General features: G+C 41.0%; 1 protein-coding gene across 3 annotated transcripts in view; it reads left to right on the top strand.

Annotated features, from left to right (window-relative positions):
* Positions 1-23,546, top strand: part of LOC112137941 (inactive dipeptidyl peptidase 10) — a 146,577-nt gene that overhangs the window by 89,141 nt on the left and 33,890 nt on the right. For all 3 annotated transcript variants that reach the window (XM_024260457.2, XM_024260459.2, XM_024260458.2), the window contains exons 2-6: positions 495-609; positions 2,372-2,467; positions 16,677-16,771; positions 20,662-20,736; positions 22,768-22,820. In XM_024260457.2, the coding sequence (XP_024116225.1) occupies positions 495-609; positions 2,372-2,467; positions 16,677-16,771; positions 20,662-20,736; positions 22,768-22,820 (434 nt within the window). The remainder of the gene's footprint in view (positions 1-494; positions 610-2,371; positions 2,468-16,676; positions 16,772-20,661; positions 20,737-22,767; positions 22,821-23,546) is intronic.

The raw sequence follows: 23,546 nt of genomic DNA on the forward strand, positions 1-23,546 counted from the left end.
GGTTAAGATTAAGAGGCCTGGAAAGAATCGTTCATGGTAGAATGAACGGGACAATGGTCTGCTTTTCACAGATAAATGAGCCTCAGCTTTCATGATGAGAACCAGGTAGCGAGTAGACAAAAGCAACGTGGGGACAGTATTTCCCCCTCATTTGCAGGGGAAATAAGGTCTATCTACACCCCAGACCTGCAGCACCTCCTTCAGATGCAAATATTTCATACAAGCATCTTGAGTTTTTGGGAAGAACCAGAAGAGTTGCGTGACTGAAAAAAAAAATACCTGAATATGTGAAACCGCGAATAAAGAAACACAAAATAACCAAGGGAACACTATACATGGTGTACTATATGAAGGTATAAAGACTGATGCTCTCCTGCTCTTATTTTCATCTAGTGTCACCCTTTTAAGGTCAAAATGTAAACATATAATAAAACTATAGATGGTATCTCTGACACTGCAAGTTTGAAGCCTCTGTTGTTTTTGTCTCCATGCAGGATCTGGGTGGAGTGAGTCCTCCTCAGAGAAACTGGAAGGGGATTGCCATCGCGCTATTGGTCATTCTGGTGGTCTGCTCCCTGATCACCATGTCTGTCATCCTGCTGACACCAGGTAACGCTTGAACAAGGGCCCTTTTTAAGGTGCAGGTGAAGGTGAAAGAAAAGACATTTAAATGACCTGACAGAAGGGGTGTAGCAGATCTGAAAACTCACGGATCGGATGGTGTCACAGTTTTAGGGTCACGGTTCGGCTTTTGTCCTCTTCACAGAACTGAAACAGCCCAGTTAAAAATCCCCAACGACCTCCTGTTCGCCCCTGATCCCGGTTCATCATCCATTCTCCTTATTTGATACCATGTCACACCCAAATCCTCCGGGAACGACTGGTTGCCATTGGCCTTGTCGATTCTCCACACAATCGGTTCCTGCTCTTACCTTTCAGATCATAGTCAGTTCATTTAGTGAACATCTCTGAGAAGTCTTCCTCTACATGTCCTGTTACACCTGTATATGTTATGTATATGTAATGCTATGACGTTGTTTTCTAGGGCTGTGTTCTTGATTTCAGTTTCCTGTTCAGGAGACAGAACACGCTCCTGACCACCTTGTGTTAGTAATCTGTCAGTTCTGCCATCTGGAAATAGTAAAATACTGTTAATACAAAGTAGGTATACATTTCCTAAATACTTGAAACAAACTACATTTTTTGTACAGTTCTGTAGAACAGTCAACAGTCAAATTACTACAGTACTATTGAGATATGCAGTACTGCAGTAGATTTCTTACCTGTTCTCATTGCTGATGGATGCTACAGTGTACCTGCTCAAATTTAGCTGAACTCTTTGCTCAGCCTCCCTCATTGTTAAACCGTGGTTGACCACATGATCAACCAAAGTGGCTCTTAAGGCACCACAGATTACAGTCCTTGGCCTTCCTCGTCCTCCTCCTCCTACTGTCCCTCCTCTGGCTCTGCCTCTGTTCCCTCTGTACCATCCATTGCTCTAAACCAGAGGAGCACACCTGTTGCCCTTCCATGCTAATGCTCTGAATGCTAATTGTAAAACTGTGTGACGGGTGTTTGCCCTTGTGATGAGTCAGTGTGCATATTTGAATGTGTTCCTTATGAAAGCAAGACATTTTCTGCATGAAAATTGTTCCAAAAGCAGATCATTTTGTGTAGTATTTTTAAAAGTATCTTTTAGAACTGTAATTTGAACGTAAAGCAGGAACTGAGCTTGTAGTTTAGCAGAGCTGGTTCAGACGGTTGGTGAAAGAGTTGCATGTTGTGGTCATTGTGTCTCAAGTAACATTTATGTGTAAGCAATTGAGAACAACTGTAATACTCATCCATATCTTCTCTGTAAAATCATCAACCAAGACTTCCCAAAATCGCATCTCCACTTTCCACTCCATGGCCTTAAAAAGACGCAGACGTCTCAGTTTTGCCCACATGTGTAATGGAAACACAGCTGTAGACGACTACTGTGTTGGAGCAGAGTTTGATTTTTGTCTTTGTGTTAACTTTTTGCATCTTGTGTGTTGTAAATGCCAACTGTGTTTTGAAGATGGGAATGTGTTCTGCTAAGAGTCGACCCAGAGTTCTGAAAAGTGTGTGTTAACTGTAACTGTTTTAGATTTAGACCAAAGAGTGATATTTTTGAGAACAGAGTCAAAGCTCTTGATTGGCTGCTTTAGAGAATGGGAGTTAGGGAAAACTACAAGTTTTATACTCTAACTCAGAAGATTACAGTACTACACCTGACAACATGTTTCCAACTGCCATGAAAAAAGAAAAGAAAGAAAAAGACAACAAGAAGAAAAGCACTACTCCTCTTAGAAACAAAGCATGTGAACATTTATCATTTATCTTGCAGTGGACAGCCAAGCTGGAAGCGACACTAAACTGACTGTGGAGGATCTGTTCCGACCTGAATTCAAAGTTCATGATCCAGAAGCCAAATGGATCAATGGTGAGTAATCTACAAAACACCAATGTGTTGAATTGTAAGTGTTTAAGTCGCTCCATGGTTCTCAGAATGGATGAAACTCAGGGCTTCTAATCAGGAAAACTAGGCAGCATCAGAGCTAAAGCTTTGCCAGAGTATGATTGTTTTTATTTATTTTGTAACGGTTAGACTTTTATTGTAGTCTGCAGGTGAATTCCAGTCTTCACTTTGATAGTCCGAAGCAGTGAGCTTCTTTAGCAGTTTCCTGCTGTAAGAGTCACTAAAACAGGTCCAGGCAGAGCGGCCTGGGTTCACTTCACATCAGCTTATGCAAAAGTCCATGTTTACGTTTGTTTTCTCTCTTTCTTTGTACATTTTATTGATTCCTCACTTGGCCTGGGGAGCTCTTGTGTTGAGCCTGGAAGACCTTGGCTATACATAAACCGCATGCAGTGAAGTAAATCTGATTATGGTTTGCTTAGTGGAAGGCAGAAGATAAAGCTGCCTCTGAGGCGGTGGGGGATGCGGTGAGGGGGTGGGGGTGGCGGCAGCAGTGCTGCCTTTCTCCCCGTCCCCCTCTGTCCTGCAGATTATTCCAATTATTTTGTCTTGGTAGCGAGATGCTAATCGGCTGTGTCTCTGACAGCAAGGACAGGAGGCAAGGCCTGTCCGCCAGTGTTTCCTTTCTGGGTGTCACTTTTCTGCTATCTTTGGAATACAGTCTCATTCCGAGTTGACTTCAGGCTTGACAGAGAGAGCACGAGCACAGTGCAGACAGGCAGCCAGGAACGTCGGAGTAATGGGCTGTTTTGTGGATAGATGGATGGATAGAGAAACATAGAGTGTAAGACAAACGGGAGAAGATAACTGAAGGAAAGGGGGAAGCATAGATTAATCTTTGCATTCCCCCTTGCAGAGCAACAACATAACTTCTAGAGATGGAAATTTTGATTCTCTCTCTGGAGTCGATTGCATCAAATAAAATCCTGGTAAAGAATCAGCTCTTTCGACTCTTGACTCTCAACTCTTTGCAAAGGATTATTTGCTGAATTTTATTTTACCATAACTTTGCAAAGAATAATGGTTTGTATGTTAAAAATGCGGGCTGCACGGTGGCGCAGTGGTTAGCGCTCTCGCCTCACAGCGAGAAGGCCCCGGTTCGAATCCCGGCTGGGACCTTTCTGTGTGGAGTTTGCATGTTCTCCCCGTGCATGCGTGGGTTTTCACCGGGGACTCCGGCTTCCTCCCACCGTCCAAAAACATGCTTCATAGGTTAATTGGTGACTCTAAATTGCCCCTAGGTGTGAATGTGAGAGTGCATGTGTGTGTGATTGAGGCCCTGAGACAGACTGGAGACCTGTCCAGGGTGTACCCCGCCTTCGCCCTTCAGTGGCCGGGATAGGCTCCGGCACCCCCGCGACCCCGAAAGGGAAGAAGCGGTCAGGAAGATGGATGGATGGATGTTAAAAATGCTTTTATATGTAGTGTTTCAGGAGAAGACTTGGAATGTTCAATTTTTAGCATTTATTTAATTACAAACCATTCTTTTAATATTTTAATCAAATGTTGGCACGCTAGTTCTTTGTTACACTATAAAATAGTTGCTGTAGATTTTACAGTAAGTTACTTGAAGCTGGATGACAGTAATCTTTGTAAAGCAGTTTATAGCTTTATTACTGTAAAATAAAATACAGTAGTTCCTGCATCTAACTGCAAGTAAGTTACCAAATGCTCCTTCAGTAATTGTTCCTTTTACAATAATATTACTGTGTTTTCATTTCCAAGTTATTTAATGTAAAAAGAATAGATTAAACAAAAATGTTTTCTGGTTCACATGTAGCAACTTCTCCAGCTGTTTTGAGTGAAGGCCATGTCCACCTCTTCTCTTATTCACTGCAACCACTATTACAGCTGCTTCTAGTCGAGGCCATGTTCACCCTGATTGAGTTCTTAGATCAATGCAACACCAGACAGAGACACGCGATCCTTTATTTTATGTCATTTAACAGTTTCAAATCTGCTTGAATGAAATGAACAGTTGCACAGAGAGAATATACAAACTCAACACACAAATGTTGCCCCCGGGGCTAGAATGCTGTGAGGCAATAGTGCTAACCACTGCACCACCATGTCAACACAATTGCAATGTAGCTTTAATTCAATGGAGGAATTTTTTTTTTATTTACTTAGTTTTGAAATTAGTCTCAACAGCCAGAGTTTAGTATTGTTTTTGCCTAATTCCTAAAGATAAACTCCTTACAATAATAGTTAAATTTATTGGTCCAGTCAACCAGAGTTTTTCTTCTTCTTCTCACTCACTTGACTGGTCAGCATTGCTCATGCTTGTTTTACATTAAATGCATCTCTATTAAATCTCAAGGAAAATGTTTTGTTTACAACAATCATTCGGTGTTTGTCAACATTTTAAAACTTATGGAGCGTGTTTTTAGACTGAGTAAGACAGACATGAAGTTCTATAAGGAATTGAACTTGTGATATTATTCTAAAGCCGAATTGCTGACCACTGCACCACCATGCTCTCTCTGAGTACGTCCAAACTGAATTCTCTTCTTCCAAAATTACAAAAGATGTTAATCTAAGTCTCTTAAACGATGCCACTCCTGGTTATCTTCACCTTTAAGGCTGTGTTTCTGAAAGCATGTTATGTCACTAATGTTTAGAAATCTAGAGGATAACATCAACTTTTGGACCCCAAAACGGGTAACTCCAGAGAGAGTTCAGTTCTGGGTAAGTTGGTTTCAAAGAAGAAACACATTTGCTCAACAAGCAAATTATTGTGTTCTAACTGTGTGTGAAGACTATTTGTGATATTTCATGTATACAATCTCCAAATCAAATTGTTCTCCGCTGAACTTCTGATGTAACAACCTCCAAAGTTTTTGTCTTCTCTTCATGTGGAAAACTCTACGAGAGAATAAAGAAAACTGGCAGGTCTCACTGTGTATAATACTGGACTGAGTTTCTCTTAAAAACACCAACAGGATATTTTTTCAATACAGAAATAAAAACATCATGAAAATGCACCGCTAGGCTCTCTATTGGGAAGATGGCGTCTGTGTTTGGCTTAGCCGCTGCTGGCAGCAGTCTATCACAGGAGTTTATGGGTCTGTTTATTTCTGTGCTAAACATTAATGTTTGCTACACAAGATTCAAATAGGTTTTCATTTCCAAGACAAAACATGCTAAAAGTACAATGAAAAAGGTGCTTTTACATTGTGAAACCATCATCAATTCACTCACTCATTCATTCACTCATTCATTCATTCATACTTGGTGAAGGTGGATGCGTCCTCACATGACCTCAACCCCAGTGAGAACCCTTGGAGCATTCTCAAGAAAAATAGCTCTGATGGTGGAGGCAGTTCACATCCAAACAGCTGCTCTGCGGGTTTATTCTGACATCCTGCACGACTGTGCTCGGCCTGTGGGGAGGGGTAAAGGATCCGAGCACCTTTTAGAGACCGGGGTCTAAAGTGACAAACCTGTTAAAACTGGCGTTTATTGCCAACTGGCGTCAATTATAGACCGTCCACAATTGGAAGATATGTAGTATAACAAAAATAGAACCTGAAAGTTGATGGTGACAGGTCACATTATTGAATAATCATGGGGTGTGAGGCTCTATGTAACAGATTCTAGTCACTGTGGAGACTAAGAATTCCACTTGTGAGTCGCAGCGTTACAGATGACGTTTCTCGATTAGAGAGGGAGTCTTCAAGCTTGAAGAGGTGGGGCCAGGGAGTTCTTAAGCTGGGGGTGTGCTGTGCTCCTTCAAAGCGTGTGATGCAGTGAAAAACGTCAACACTCCTCGATCCCTGAGATGTAGTTGGAGAGAAGAACTGTATGCGGGACAACTCCAAAAGGAAAAGGTGAAACTCTTAACCAGGGACAGAAAAAGGTCAAATCCATGAAACACTAGAGGACTTTACACAAACGTGATCCGAGGCTGAAGTTCCATGCATGCAGCCAGAGTGATAAACCAATGTAAGTGAGTGGAAGCAGAGTGAACGTATCCTTGTAGCAGCAGGGGAAGAGGAAATAAGAGGGCCTAAAACAGAGCCCTGGGGTACACCATGCTTAAATGGAGCCTCTGAAGAAGAAAACTTTCCCAGTTGGACAGAAAAACTCCTGCGACATAAATAGGACCTGAACCAGCTGCATGCTGTACCCCTCACACCGACAGACTGCTCCAGTCTGGACAATAAAACTCTGATCCGCTGCTTACAGCAGCAGTGAGATCTAGAAGAATTAAAACGGTGAAGGTCCCAGAATCAGTAGTTAAAAGCAGGTCTGGAGGAGAGCAGTTTTTAGGGCTGTGACAGAATTTAAAACTAGACTGAAATTTCTAGACAATATCATGAGATTCTAAATGATCCTGCAGCTGAAGATAAACCACATTTTTTCTCAAATTTAAGAAAGAAAAGATAACTTGGAAATTGGCCTAAAGTTTGAAAAACATTTGGGTCCAAGTTATTCTGTTTTTAAAGGTTGCACACCAGCGTGTTTGAAAGCAGCTGGCACACAGCTTGAGACAAGTGACACCTCCTGTGTCACTCCTAAGGCTTTTGTCCTGTCCTCCCTCTGAGCCTGCTTGTGTTCCCGTCTGCATTTCACTCTCTGAGAAATGGATCTGATCAGCTGGTCCTTGACTTCGATCGACAACATTTTTTCCACACTTAGGAACATTAAAGTGGACCCCTCCTGCCCAGACGGAACCCACGCGGTTGGAAACACCAACGAGTGGAGGCTGGTGTGTAGCTGTCTGTGGTAGATGTTGAAGATGTGTATCTATCTGGACTCCTGATAATCAGATTTGTCATTATTGGGATTGGAGGATTTCTGGAAGCTGCAAACAGGTGAACTGTTGGAGCTCTGTGGAGGCATACAAAGGGCTGCAACTTTCACAAACTGATCCAAGCTGCTGAAGACTGCAGCACCGTCTGCATGTTTATCAGACGACGGGAGCGTGCAGGTGGCATTAAAAGATCAAAGTCAAGTAAACCGGACAGGTGATGTGGAAAAACAAGCTTCAACGATCACCTTGACCTCTCCACGTCAACACCAGATCCAGAGTGAGACCTTTCTCCTGTGTTCAACTCCTCACTAACTGCTGCAGGTTAAAAGAATTGATCCAGTCCAAAAGTCTTCTGTCACATGAATATTAAAATCCCCAACAATTCAAATCCAATCATGGTTAAAAATATTCTCAGACAGTACGTTTGCGGCCTGTAGATCACGACACAGAGAAGTGGGGATTTCCAAAAGCTGAACCTCGAAACTGAAGAAAGTCTCAGCTGGAAGCTGCTGACATGAGGAGTGAGATCGGAAACAGCAACAACTCCTTCACCTCTACCTGCAGCTCGAGGAGAGCTGAGGAATCCACAGCCAGCAGAAGGAGGTTCTGAGAACGCCATCAGCCTCAAGCCATGTCTCCATCAGGAGCATAAAACCCAGTTCTCAGGAAATACCAAAAGTCGGTAAAGAGCATGGAGCTTCATGTCTGAGAAGTATATTCCCAGTAATGCTCAAACTGTAGCAGATCTTGGCGATTATTGACCAGGAGAGCAGATCAAGGATTTTTTCATTGTTAGTTGTCTGTTGAGTCTGTTTAGGATAGTTCCTTCTGTATTTACTGGTTATTCCACACCTCTGTTATAAACTCTCAGCTTCTTCAGGTTGTTCATTGACTCACCAAGTCTGAGATGGAAGTGAATTCTCAGAATAGCTTTGGCTTTCAGGGTGGCTGACTTGCTACCCTTTTTAAACCTGTCACTTGCATTTACTTTTGAATCCAGTGATGAATCTGATCTCAAAGTCTTGTGTTTTTCTCTTTTCCATTTCATGTTTTCTACTTACATTATTTACTTTTAACCTCCTTCTCTAGATTCTTTTAGATTACTTTTGTTCATATGTTTTTGGCTGAAGGAGAGCTGGGAACCCTTGAGTGGAATGTTTAGGAACTGCTGTGAGGTTTTTCTCCCAAGTTCCTATTTATAATTTAAACCACTGGTAATAAAGTGCTTATTGTACGTCAGTCTCAGTGTAGCCATAAATAGCTTAGTTTCCTAGCACTTTGGTGGCTGGGTGCTGTTATTTGTTTCAGTTTTAAAGTTGCCAAATCCATCTTATTTAGAAAGGTACTCAGAAGGCGGGTTTCACCTCAGCACTCCTTCACACAGCCTGTCAGACGCTGTCCCCCAGCACACAGTCACTGACACAAAACATATATATAAAAATGGATGGCCAGAACTCTTAGTGTTACTGAAATGAGTTGTGTTCAGGACCCAAAGAGACTCTGGTGTCACCGCAGTCTTTAGCTCATTTTAAAGGGAAGCTTGTGTGGTTCCTGCTTTCCCAGTGACAAACGTGGGGGCTGACTTGGCCCCCCGTTAACGGCTCCTCATCCCGCAGAGGCTTCCAGCTGCAGTCTGAGCAGATGTTAATGTCCAGACGGTGTTTTGGGTCCAAGCTGAAGCTGACATGAACTGCAAATGAACAATGATGTGCAGTAGACACCAGGAAGTGGAGTTAGATTTAAAATCAACTAACACAAACATCAGAGGCTTTGAGCTTCTGGACAGCACAAAAATGATACTCAACAATCCATTCAAATAGATTTTTACAGAGTCCTCTGAAGGATGCTCTGGATCATCACTACTATCAACTACATTAGACAAACCAATCACCTGGTTTACCAACAATTTCCTAGCAGAGGTAAGCCTGTATCCTGCTATGTAAAAGCACCTCTTTTCAATATTTTTGTTCTCCAGCGTGGCTCACCTTTTCCACAGCATGTCACTGAAGCTCAGCTTTGCACTTTGGGGTAGAAGACTGTTATTAATGAGGATCTGAGAGGGTTGTAAAGAGACATCTGTTCTCTGGAAAAATAGTGGGATTATCTGCTACACCTGCTGATCTGAGCTTGTGTGAAGGCCAGATGTGTTTCCAGCTGATGGTGGTTATTATGAGAGCCAGATTTACCTCCTGCCAGCCCTGATTCAGAGGCAGATCGGTTCTCCATCAGAGCTGTCACACGCTGGGCATGTTCAGTCTGCAGCTGACAACCTGCTGACGGATGAGGATCCAAATTCTGGCACAGACTGAAAGCCCACGACAGTGGCTGCAGCTCTGCAATCACTACCCCACCACACACTTTTAGAAAAGTATCTCATTTTACTTTTGAGAAGTATGAGACAACTGATGAACACTTCTGAGCCCTGTGACGGAGTGGCGACCGGTCCAGGGTGTGTCCTGCCTTCGCCCAGGAGTGGTCGGGTTAGACTCTGGCACCCCTTGACCATGAAAGGGACAAAACGGGTTAAAAAATGGATGGATGGAACTTCTGAACAAAAACAACTATTTACACACTGAGTTTATTTATACTGAATACTCAGTAAGTGATGGCTGAAAATTGTTTCCATTCTTTGCTTTCAATGTTACTTTTTGGCAAAAAATGCTTGTAGCAGCATTTTTATTGATCATGTAATTTAAGAGTATTTTTTTCCTGACTCCAGGTAGTAACATTTTTTTCCAAAACATCCAAGATGCAGTTCCTGCACTTTTAATTGTTTTAGACAGCTAATGTGAAGGGGAAGTTCAGTGCAGCTAGACCTAAAATACTTTCATTTTCTCTCAAAGGAAGCAATATCTGACACTTCTTTTGGATTATCTGCAATTCTGAATTCCCAGGAGCCTTTATTCTTAATTAAACACAGGCTGTGAATGAAACCATCGTACTTAAGTAGGATAGCTGACTCTAGGGACACAGAATAAAATTAGCTTTTGCTGACATCAGGGCAAATGGAGAAAAAATCAACAAGACAAAGATGTGACATAAATGAAAAAACAAACACATGATAAATAGCCAAACAGCATGCACGAAAATGAAGTGTTTTTTTTTTTTTTTTGGATAACACGTCAGAATGACAACACGTTTGTGCATCACTGCTGTCATTATCCCTGACAGAGCACTTTTGCTGTTAACACACCGGTCGGACTTGGCTAGTCTTTAGGGTGATGAATGGTGTGTTTGGTCGATGTGTCTTAATATCAAACTCTTATGCTGACAAGCTCATCAAGGTGGGGATAAAATCTGCAGAAATGCAGAAATGTGCTCCTTCAAACAGATTCCAGTCATTTAAGCACAGTGTAACCCATTAAAAGTGGGTCATCTGGACCCCACAAGACAGCATGCTGAACTTTTTTGTTCAAGGATTTTTTATATTCTCTGGTGTCCTTGGCAGACATGAAATCCTGTCCACTTTTGTCATGGGAGGATCACACATCAGTGTAAGAGTGGGGTCATCTGGACCCCATGAGAGAGCACAAACACTATTTGACTTTAACATTTCCAGATGACCCCACTTTAAATGTAAACATGCCTAGGATAGCACAAGGGTTACAATCACAAGTCTTTCCTGGTGAATGACTGCAATATTACTGTATATCACTTTCTGTTGGTCTAACATCTTCACCAGATTCTTGTTTTCCAGCTAATACTTTCTGTCGCTACTGTAACAACAGCAAACTAAAGGAAACTAGAGAGTGGAGTATCCATGGGAAACCCTGCTTAACACATTCCTGTATTGTGTTCTACTTTTATTATCTTGAACAAGAAACATGAGAAACAATCACCACCTTTAATCTATAAACACACTGTGTCTTCACGATATCAAAAGAACAAAGTTTGATTCTGTTCTAAAATACTCTGAGCTCAAACTTGGTGAACATTTATCTCAGTGCCGTCTGCTATAAAAGGTTCTGCATCCTGTCAGTGCATCCCATCCCCACCTCACTAAAATAACTGCATATGTCATATTCAGAAAACGGCGCAAAACACAGCAGCAAAAATAGTCAGAAATGTTTTGGTGGAAGATGGCAGAATGTCAATAAGACAGTTTGATCCTAAGAAGGTTTGTTTTTTCTTTTTTTTTTATTAGTTTGTTTCTATTCGGTATAGAGATGTGCAGAGAGGTGTAAATCCTGACTTAAAGAGGTAAAAAATAAACAGCATTAAAAAATGAGTATTGCATTGAACTGGACTTTAAAAATGTCATGAGGAAGAAATTCATCCCTTAAGGGAGCTTAGCCCTTTTTCACCAACGCTGTCACCAGTTACATTTAAATAGCCTGCACCTTTAAACAGACCATAAAATGTTGACCATTACACAATCGCCATGGATCTGCTGATTCTAGTGCAGATAAAAGGCAGCTATTCCTACCGGTTTGGACCAATATGGTCCAGAGCCTGTACTGGTCCAGATCCTGATTTTTTACCTGCAGCCAGACTGCAGCAGCTCAGTCGTGCTCAAGGATGAGCCTCTCCATGGTCTTTATCAGCTAGCTGGTCTAGACGACAGGTCTGGAGAAGTTCAGCTCCCTTGCATGTGTGATCTTAGGAACTGGAACCACACAGGAGGTCTACAGGACAGGGACCTCGAGTTGAAGATGTAGCTGAGGACATGGGAGAGCTGGTCTTACAGTTCCTGAGCAGCAGGGGCTGACCCGTCTGATCCTGGAGCTTTGGGGGGCTGGTGGTGGAGTACGCTGCATAAAGAGAGGCAGGAGGCGGGCAGCTGCGAGGATGAGGGTGTCCAGGGGAAGGGCGTTGTAAAAAAATGATCATATTTAAATAAATCACAAGTTAACAAGGAACTTCTTCAATGCGGTGTTTATTTCTTCTCACATAAAATGACATTTGAAGAAACTGGGGAAAACTAATGTTTCAGATGTTTACGCCCTTCTACAGACTTTGGTTGAAAATAATTATTAAATAAAGCACAGCTTTTATTGTAGTTTTTTATTTTAAGATCTCGTCAGTTTGGGCCTTTTGAACAGCAACAATCATAAAAAATGTACAGAAGATTCTGGAGGGATTCGGGATGTAGGAAGAGAAAACAGAGGGCTGGATGAAGGCCTGAGCAGAGAGCTGGTGGGGAAAGTTGAGGAACTTCATTATTCATGGAGTTACAGACTTGAGCCATTACTTATACATTATCTTTTGAGCGTGTTCTTTTTTAGTCATGAAAACTCTATTATTAAAAGAGACAAGTGCAGATCAGCAGAGAGACCTCTGATCTGGTTTTAAACATCTCTGCACAGCATTTACTTTAGACTATCTGTTTAAAACTCTTTATGAACAGACTGAGCTTCAAAAGTTAACCGACGATGAGAGAAAACGGCATAAATGGTTTTGAAAATGATTTAGTAATAACATTTTTAAGGGGAAATTTACTTTGATGAAATGTTTTCAGTCCTTTGCTGTCATTCTGTGTCAATAGCATAAGATCCACAGCATGAAGAAACTCAGTTTATTCTTTAGTCAGTTCAGTAAACATAAAATATAAAAATAGTAACATAAATAATGGATGGAACACAGAGAGTCCTCCCAGAAATGTGCAGACAGCAAGCGTAAGTCTTGTTTTTAAGAGAACCTCATCTTCTCTCAAATTATCGCCTCTACTCTTCCACTCAGTGACATGAAGTGGTTCGGCTGAGAGTGAGGCCGTCTGGAGAAGCTCAGCTTGTGCCTCTAGCTGGAGGTCTTCTGCCTTTGTCACAGCCGACCTCACGGGTGAACTCAGGCTGTCTGCAGGCAGAAATGGACAAACTTGCACCGTGCACCGCGGTGGTCTGCAGGAAATTTGATGATTGTAACCGCTCGCTGAGCCCGTAGGAAAGAGATGTTCATACACATTTTTCTACGGGCATGCTGCGGGCGACAGGTCATAAACACTTAACATGTAAAGGCCGGTTTATACTTCATGGTCAGCTGCCGCATCAATTCTACCCACCGTGGCGTGGTCTCATTCATACTAATGCCGTCTGCTAGTCCGCTTTAACTGCGCTGAACTTCTGAGTGGCGTTTAGACTTTTCAAGCAACGCGGTCGTCTCATTTATTTCTTACATGAACAACATTCTGCTCATACACATGCAAACATGCTGAGGAAGAGGAATGAGGTGTGTTTGTCAACTAAACAGAAGCAGACAATATGGACGTGAAGAAAACAAAAGCAGATTTCCTTCTCAAGTTTAGTCCAAATATTAGATCCATCATTCACTCTTTCATTGACCCGGAAAAGGTTAAAATCAGTTGGGCCGGACTCTGTTTTAAAACAGTTTTCAGCAGGTTGCTGTTCTGTAGGACAATGAACTAATTCATACTTACCAAGAGAAAGCCGAGCAATCATTCAATCACAAACGGTTTAAGAACAGACGGCATGAGAGGAAGCTAGAATCAACCTCAGTGGATCTGTCTTGTAAATAAAGTATGGATCTTCTTTTCAATAGACTTGGTGATGTCAGCATCCTGCTGGCTTGCAGTAATTCATTCCAGATTTCATGAAATACAAAATACAAAAATGTATGAGTTCCTAATTACTGCTAAAAGCAAGAGACCATTGGTGGTAGATGTGGTGGAGCATTCGGTTCTGAGGATTCGGTTCTATTGCAGAGTGCTGCTGACGTGCTCATTTCAAACTTGGCAGTAAAGTTTCAGTCCATGGCTTATTGTATACTTCTGGAATGTTAAAGCATTTGACAGTGATAATGCAGTCTCTGTCTGTCTGTCTGTCTGTCTCTGTCCCCCTCTCTGAATAATTTCCAATACAAAGAATTGTTCTGACTCTCATTTTTAAAATATTATTCAACTCATAAAATGTTTCATAAATGATCGATTTTAATCCCTTAAAGACAGGACCAAGAATATGTTTCAGTGAATTGTCAAATAAAGCAATGACAACAATTTGCATGTGGAACAATTTAACCAAGTTATTGGTCCCTACTGTAACTTGAAGACCGGAGCATTAAAAAGAAGAAGAAGAATGACTAAAACACAGCTTCTATTGCGCAGTACTTCAAATGGTTGCATCAATGTTTTACACCACAGTAGGCATGAGGCAATAAGATTTATGATGCATTATTTAAACTTTGGCTTTGCAATGTCAGTAAAGGAAGATATTAAGATATTAATTAAACTTGAGGCTAAAGAGGTAAACAGTGCATTGCAATAATGGAGCAACACAACATATGAAGTATAATTTTATTAAGATCAACAGTGGAACACCATGAATAAACATTATTTAGGTCTTGCATTTAGTAGAAATCTGAGGTACCAGAGTTTGTACTTAGTGTAGGGAAGAAAAAGCAAATGATCACAACTAAAAACTTACATAACACTGAAACCAACAAACTAGTCTATTCTGGGAGATTGACTCACTGAGCAAAACATGCTTCAGCATCAGTGTTCTTCCTGTTGTTGACCTTTCTGCACATCCTATCAGGGGTCGCCACAGCCAATCAGCTTCAGCCACTTAGCTTGGTAGAGAGTTTTACACCAGATCTCCTTCCTGACACAACTCTGTATTTTATCTGGGCTGGGGACCAGCACAGGGAGACCCAGACTCTCCCCAGACTCGCCCCAGACTCTCCCCATACTCGCCCCCTGACACTACATAGACAGTGTGAAGGGCTTAGCTTAGGGACCCACAATGCATGAAGCTCAACAGAAAATGAGCCCCAGTTTCCCACACGACAGTCCTGCATGCAGCCAGCTGAGCTATCCAGCCGTGAATTCCTCAGTATCAATCAATAAATAGAGCATAATAAAAATCTATTTGATCTAGAAAGCATCTCTCAGGACTCTCAAGGTCAGTGTAGGAAAAAAAAGTTCACAGAAATGGTGATGAGATGTTAAAGATTTGATTTCCTGAACAGTTTGGTTTGGAGTTTGGATTTAAAGAGGGATAGGAAGTACGTTTCTTAAATCTGTTGGAAGAGAGGAATTTGGAGTTGGTTTAAACGCCTTATAAGTGGTTTGTTGTCCCCAAGAAATTCTGAATTAAGGTATTCATATTGCAGTGTTCCCTAAGCAGCTGGATGGCTGAGTGTAGGGCTTCCACACAGGAAACCTGGGTTCAATCCCTGGGGGGTCCATTGATCTCCATCCAGACTGCAGGAAGGGCATCCGGAGTAAAAACTGTCTGCCAAATCACGGATGTGAAACAGTGCTGTCTCGCTGTGGTGACCCTGAATACGATGAAAAGTGAACAACATATTACAGTATTCCCTCCTTATTGTGGGGGTTAGGGGCCAGAGACGTGTGCAAATACACCAATACGTCCCTGACTGACAAACGCACCCGATTGTTAAGCCTTTGGTTTTTCATCTCAGAGCTTGTAGCAATAATCATGTAAGCCTCCTTGAGCAAATACATGTATTTTTAACCCAAACTAACCAGTGTAAAAATGTGTCTAGAAACCTGCTGCTGAATTCTAAAAAAAAAAAAAAAAAAAAGCAGTACTGATTTGAAGAAACAACAACACATATTTGTTTTTCTTTGAAGCAATGATCTTGTCTTTTCAAGCAGGATTTTTTTAAGTTGTGAGAATTCATCATTCTGCTGGAGACTTATCCAGAGTGAATGCTGCCGTCACCCTAAAGGCTGTTGGTTTTAACATGTACGTAGCAGCGGTGTAACACAACGTTATGGTACAAATTAAATCCACCATGACAAAAGGCGCTCCGGCGATCAATCTATGGCATACAAGTGCACTGAAGCTTCAGGGAACCGCCTCGCAGGTCACAGCTCACGGCTGTGGGTTGTGACCTGCGAGACGTGAGTCAGGTGAGCCACTCAAAATGAATGAATAAAAAAAAAGAATCCGGTATAATTAATTAGTTTTCTCCGGTGGTTGGGGACCACTGCTCTATCCCACAATGCAGTGGTGGAAGTCATTATTTTGTCATTGAAAGTTTTACAAGTGTTTCATTTATGAATGAATACATTTCTATTATTTATGACCTCTGCTCGGCCAATGATCAGCCACGATCAGTAATGACCTTTTAGGCTGAGCGGTGCCCACCTCTGTGGTCTGAATGCAGCTTTGTCTGTTGTGGTACGACCTGGTTTTGTGACAAGCAGCTCTTCAGTTCAGTTCAGATGTTTCAGATGTTTGCTGGCTTTAACAGAGCTGATCCCAGCACTTTTCCACAGCTGTGTCACTTGTGTGGTGGACCTCTGAAAGTGTTTGTCTGGCAGCAGAACTGGATTTTCATGTATTTCTTACATGTTTGCTGCACCTCGCCAACATTCAACCCCATAAGATGTTTGTTTGCTTTTGCCTCATCTTCAGGACCCTTGATGAGAGTCCAGCAGCTGCTTGCTCAGACTTTGACATCCTGACTTTTACTTTATACTCTTTCTGTTTGCAGACACAGAAGTCATTTTCAGGAACAGCGATGGCCACGTCATCAAATTCAGTGTCCGCACAAACGAAACGGAGATCATCCTTCCAAACACAACATTTGTAAGTTTACAATGTTTATGCAGAAACAAGCTGTGAGGAAAAATGTATTCATGTGAGTGAGTTTGAAAAACTGCAGAGGTTTTGAATCGTCCTGTTTTTAGACACAGCAGCAAAGAGTCAAACGGATAGCCCTGACTTTCAAACAAGCTGTTTCTCTTGGAGAACAGAGAATGGTGGCAAAAGGAGGTTGCACTGCAGGCGGTGTTTAACAAAGTGTGACGTAATCCACTTCTCAGCTTCTGCACTAAAGACACTGACTCTTGCTGTCAACATCTGTTGTGCCCATGAAACTTTTGACACCGAATTCAATGTTTTTCACATTTGAAATTTTGGAAATAAGGCAATAAGGCCTTAAAAGGCATTTAAAAAGTATTATATTTTGATATCTTAAAAAGTCGGTATAATTTTTCTGGTCTAAAGTTTTATTTTTTTTAACATCGATTGTGTAAGTAAAGCGCGTTTATCAGCACGCTGGATGCCAACCGCTGATTACAATGGTTCATTTTACTTTAACAATCCTCAAACTCTGGTTTAGCCTTTTATTAGAGTCTGTTTTGTTTGATTTAACCAAAAGACAACATTGGAGACAACTGTTTACACAAATTTGGTTTATTAGTCACCAATGGTTTTAATGCACCAAAGTGTATGTAATGAAGGTTTTCTGTAGTTTATTAATTGTAATTTCATTACTGAAATTTGAACTGTAATTGATCACGTTACTCCGCTACTGACAAGGATTTCGTTTTTTTCTTCATAAATAAGGCTGGGAATTGGGCAGAGAAATTGGTCGTATTTTAAAAAGTCTTAAAGTCTTAAAAAGTCTTAAATTTAACTTGAAGAAACATGTGGGAACCCTGTTTTCAACCACTGTGCTCCGGCACACCCGGGCGCCGTGAGAGATGGTCAGGTGTACTGTAGGAAATGACTCATTTTCACTGATCTAAAGACATTTACCATCGCCAGGAGATCAGCTCTGTGTTCATCCAAACAAGCCCTGATTTAACACTGTTTTTATTTGATTCTATGAAGATACTTTGATAAGTTGATGGTACCGTCATTTAGCCGCAGTTAGCTCTGTGTTTAGAAAAGTCCCACCCTTTCAACTGTCTCCACCAATCATACTCGGAGGCTTAATCATGTGTCCTCCATTGACCAATCAGGAGTGGTTAATGTCCTCACTTCCTTGTTTTGATTCAGCTCATAAAGTCTCTCAGTTCCAACAAAATGAACAGTTAAAGCTCGTGTTTAGCGGCGTAGCTTCCCACATGATCCAGTGTCAGACTGTTTTAAAGGTGAACAAAATAATGAAGCTCAGAAACATGAGTCTGTGTTTTTGGCGTCAGTTGGTACAACATCTCCCATGATGCATTGGGTTAAAGTGACAGCGTCTCTGTGCTACAATAGGTGTGTTTGAGGTCATGCAGGCGGACGCAGCGCTGGACAGATCGTCTGGATTGTGGTGCATGCTGGGTAGTTTTTGCTCTGACGTCACGTCAGTCATCATAAAAATATCCTGAGAAAGAGGCGGGTGCAAGGCGTCTACTCAGGCCGGTGCAGCTGGAAATCTGGCGCTGCGCTGGCTGCAAGCCGCCTTGATGACTACAAAACAATGCATTGTGGGAAACGGTGTCCTGGGAGTTCTTGGACTTCCACGGGATGCTGAGTAGAAATGATTGGCGCTAAATGAAGTAAATCTGTGTATTTTGGAAATTTTTTTTGGAAAGTACTTGTTGAACCTTCCCTGTTTTGTTCTCCGACTGTGGTCGGAAGACTCAGGGGAGATCCAGGGCTGAAAGCTGCTCTTCCTCCAGGTTCACCTGTTCGGACCTCAGAGAGTTCGGAGTGTGAAGCCAAAGAACCAGCCTCGGTACTTTTAGAGGAACTGTCTTTATTACTTTATCACTCCATAAATGGCAGCTGTTAGCACGCTAATGCGCTCTGTATTACCTTTTTCTTTGTTGTTACCTCTCTCGTGCACACCCCCACCCCTCCTACATCGAGACGAGATAAGACGCACAGATATCAGCCAATCACTGATTTAAGAATAAACAACATATCAAATCATCTGTGGTTATGTGTTTTATTGTTGCCTTTAAAGTTAACTTTAATCTAAAGAGTAATTATTCCTCTGGGACAGTGGACATTAATTTAACCCAGGGGCTATTTTTCATTTATTGTCCAAGGAACGATGTTAAAAATAAATATAAAATACATAATAAAGATCATTCTAATGAGGAAAGGCATTTTAAAATTGATTCAAAGTTAAGGACAACCCCAACTCCTCGTACAGTCCCCCGGTCCGCCTTTATCTCAGGCGCCTTTCCCCGCCCCCGCCTGCAGGTGAGGCGTAAGTGACCCCAAACACACCTAATGTTAGCACACATCAGTCTGTTCTCTCAGTTTTCAGATCTCCTTGATGAAATCAGAGAAAACAGTTTAGTTTTCCTTCAAGGTTTGTGGTTGTTATTACCTTCCCGTTGTTTGTCCAAGTCATCTTTATAAAAGAACCGCTGGTTTCTAATAGTGTCTGGATGGAAGGACAAATTCAGTTTCAGACTCTAGTCATTTTTAAAGATTTGAGGTTAAGTTTAAATAGAAGTGATAATAAAATAGAAAAAAACAGAGTTTAAGATTTAGTTGCCAACAGACACATTTAAGCTAGATTAAAATCATCTATTCACCCAAAAAGACAATAAACATTTTTGTTAGTTACATTTCCTGTGTGGTCATCACAGGCCTGAACTCCCTGCAGCTCCCCTTCAGGGTGAACACAGTGGATTAAAAAGCTCATCTATTGGCTGGATCCCAGATGGAAACTGGTACAGACTGCCAGCTTTATTTTTCCTTTGTTCAATGGCGTTTAGGCTACATTACTAAAAAAAAAAAAAAACCTTCAAAGAGCAGAGTTTCTACATACCCTATGTTTCTGACTATAAGACGCAGTAGCAAAAACAAACATAAAAAATGACATATTGTTAGTCACACTGGAGTAAAAGCCACACTTTTAACAAAAAAGTGCAAACCCTCCAAACAACTCCACCAAAGTCTGCTGTCATGCTGCTTGTCTGAAAATGTCTTTATTAAATTGATTCTCCCGTTGTGTGTGGGAGAAGCTAACGAATGTTTTAGCATCGTTGCTACATGGAAGCTTTGACTGGGTATCTTATTTACAGCATCAGTAATCATGTCTCCATGTCTGGGTTAATGAGATTATTCAGAGACTCCCAGTACGGTGAGCTTCACCGTGTACTGCAGGAGCTGCATCTGGATGGTGGCTGCTTTCAGCGGTACTTCTATCAGTTTGATCACTTTCTGTACCAGTTTGTAGAGGGAAATCAAATAAAAACAAGAATAATGTCTCAACACGAATAAGAGAAATATCATGAAATTCAGGAGGAGAATGATCTGATTTTCCTCCATGTTTGTTTTGGACTCCACCCACTGATCAGACGAAGTAGTTTCTCTTCTTCTTGTCAGTGGGACAATAACAAATATATGAGCCTATTTTTTTAATCACATATAAGTCACATCTGAGCATAAGCCGCACCCTCCGCTAAGCTATGCAAAACAACCCACGAAATACTCCAAAATACACGGTATGTGGCAGAGACGAATGTCTGAATGAATGGATGAATGAATGGATTAAATGGTTTAATTCAAGCACTCAGGCAATAATACATGAAATAACGTATCACATAATAATTTACACGTAGATCGCTTGAAAGGACCATACCATTTTCTCTACATGAATTATCAACAATAATTCATGTCGTAATAATTCATGTTACAATGTTGTTTCATAGAATCTTGTTAGCTGGAGAGTTTAAAGGGAAACTTCACTGAAAAAAACTCATTTTTAGAATCATTTTTGTGATCTTATTGTTTATCAGATCAATTTCAGCGTGGACCAGTACTCTGTGTCACCTGACCTGAAGTATGTCCTCTTTGCATACAACGTGAAACAGGTGAGTACACATTGTCTTCACATTGAAACATCGTCATTGACTCATTTGTGCTTGACTTGAATATTTTAAATCCAGTTCGCTGTAAACATTTGTTGTTGTTATTCCCTCTTAAAATAAATAATACTGTTTGGCTCACCTTGGAATGAATTCATGAATGAAGCTTTATTTTGATAACATTTCAAAGTTCAAAATTAGGCAAATTAAGAATGCAATTAAAAACAGCATAAAATGACAAAAAACAGTCAGCAAAAAAATACATCAAAAATAAGAAACAAGAAAATAAGACGAATATAAGAAAATAAAATGCCATCAACTACTGAGCATTGAAGGGGCCAAACCAACTTAATGAGAAACTCTCATTCACAAGGTCTTTCAGGTCTTATGAAGGTTTATGGGAAGAAAATATGAGTAGCTATGGAAGAATATCACAGGGTGAAGGTATACAATATCAGAAGAAATAAGGCCTGAGTAATTATGTACAAAATCATCAACAGAATCTGTTGGACCCCATGTAAGATGGCTAGACTAAGGCTGAATATGTAATGTTCTCTGACCCCACTCCTCCTCTCTACCCCTCCAGTTGTAGGGACATGTGGAGCTGTAGTGGTGTCCAAACTCGTTTTTTGAGGGGAAGGCGTAGGGATTTAGGGTTAACGGTCCGTGTCACATTTGTACACATTTCTTCAGGTGGGTGTGCTCTGTGTTGGCAGGTTCTGAATGCCACAAGGGGGTGGCGTGGAACCTGGACTGCCAAGTCCAAAAGCGCAGCAATAAAGTTTCTCAATATATCGATGAATCTCTCTCACAAAACAATTCCTGTTTGGTTCTGACTCTGAGAGGGATTACCATATTTATATAAACATATCCAGATCAATAAACTCATTAAGGAAGTAACAGGAACTTATTTCAAAATGAAACATAGGAACTAACCACTATCTGGGATCACATTCTAACACTTGATCCCATAGCACCGCGTTCTTGACAAACAGTCAAACATATCCAGATTTATATTCATCAAAGCATGAATTTTGTTTCAGGTTTGGTAAACAAATCTTCTATCATCTGTTCTGTTGGACATTACTCCACAAATATCTTTCTACTATTCACACTTGAACTGATGAAGTGGTACTTTATGCCTTCTGGATGTCCTCATGCATCTTTGGTAGTGCATGTGGCTGCTCATCGTTCCCTCTAACAGTTGGGTTAGATACAGACATTCCTGACCGGTTGCTGGCAGATCTATGTACTCTGCTTCACATGTTAGTGGGCTGTTTCTTTGTTCTTCAAAAATCTAAGCTCTACACAATAATGTGTTGTACTGCGTCTGTCTTGTACATCAGAAGCCCCAATCTGCATCACTATAGGCTTGGATACCAAGATAAAATACAGAGCCTTATCACTTGTCTTTTTCAGAGACAGCGAAACATGTTTACCGTGCTCCACTGTTGTGGGCTTACTAAAATACTGCAATAACTTGCACCAACAATACTTAGATCAGGTCTGGTACACACAGGTATATGAGGTTTCCTACTGCTTCCCTGTACTTCCTAACATCACTCAGTGCTTCATCACCAGTGTAATCCAGTTTCTGTTCACACGGTCCTCGGCGTACAATCATGCAATTTGAACCTTTCCAAATTTTTCTCTGCATATCTTTTCTGTGACATAGATGTACAATCATCTTTCAGTAAAGTGTCTTAGTTTTCCCAAGTCTTTCCTTTAGAACTTTGCTGTGAGCTTGTTCGTCACAACATTCAGTACGTGTTCATCCCATGCTGCAAGGATTACGTCATCTACCCAGATTATCAGGAGAACCTCGTCGTGTGCAGTTTCTCTTGAGTAAACACAGAGATGCGCTTGGTTTTGTACAAACTTGTTTTGAATCAAATAATCATGAAACACTTGGTGAAGATTCAGGTGTTTCACATTTTGCTGGTATAATGAACGGATAAGGAGTGACATGTGGCTCTGCATTCACCTCTCACTGGAACTTCCTTTCTGTATTTTATCACACACTTGTCTCTGTTGCAGGTTTACCGCCATTCCTACATGGCGTCTTACAGCATCTACAACATCCAGACACGGTGAGTGTTTTATGGTTCTTAAGCCGCCCGCTTTTACCAAGCATCCGTTCTGAAGCACATGATTTCACGATAAAAGTTACCAACTTTTATCGTAGTGTAAAACTAAAATACATTTTTAAAAAAGTGATCAGCAAACTGATCATGTTAAAGGATTAATGACAAATATGACACAATATGAGTATTTTTGTTTGTGATGCTTTCTCTCCCTCCAGAGGCCTAAAGTCTGACCACCAGCGTCTTTTGATCTCTGTTCAGTTTGTTCCTAGTGGGACTTTTACTTTGACGATGCTGTTTTAGGCTAAATCAACTACCTGAGTCCATTTATAGGACTGAGTTTCAGAAATGACCTCTGAGCTGTTTGTTAAGATAGCAAAATTCACTATCATTTAAAGTGAGATCATTGTCTTCTAAGGCCATATTAAAAAACTGCTTACAAACTTAACACGTGTTAGCTTTCTTTGATGTTATACTGACTGTTTTGCAGCATCTCATCTAAAGTTTTACCAAAAAAGTCTCACACTTCTCTTTTATGAGCAAATCAAATATTTTTGGGGAGGATGACTAAGAAGTAATTGAATGTTTTTCATGTTATTTATTAGAATATTTGATTAGGAGGTTGCACATCAAAAACACCTTTGTGAACAGGGTTGCATTTCTGTGCAGCTGCGACAGAAAAAGCTCTTTGGACAAAGACTCTTTTTGCAGAGGGAGGATCCAGTCTCCTCA

The sequence above is a fragment of the Oryzias melastigma genome, linkage group LG21 (assembly GCF_002922805.2).
Source record: "Oryzias melastigma strain HK-1 linkage group LG21, ASM292280v2, whole genome shotgun sequence".
Classification (NCBI taxonomy): Eukaryota; Metazoa; Chordata; class Actinopteri; order Beloniformes; family Adrianichthyidae; genus Oryzias; species Oryzias melastigma.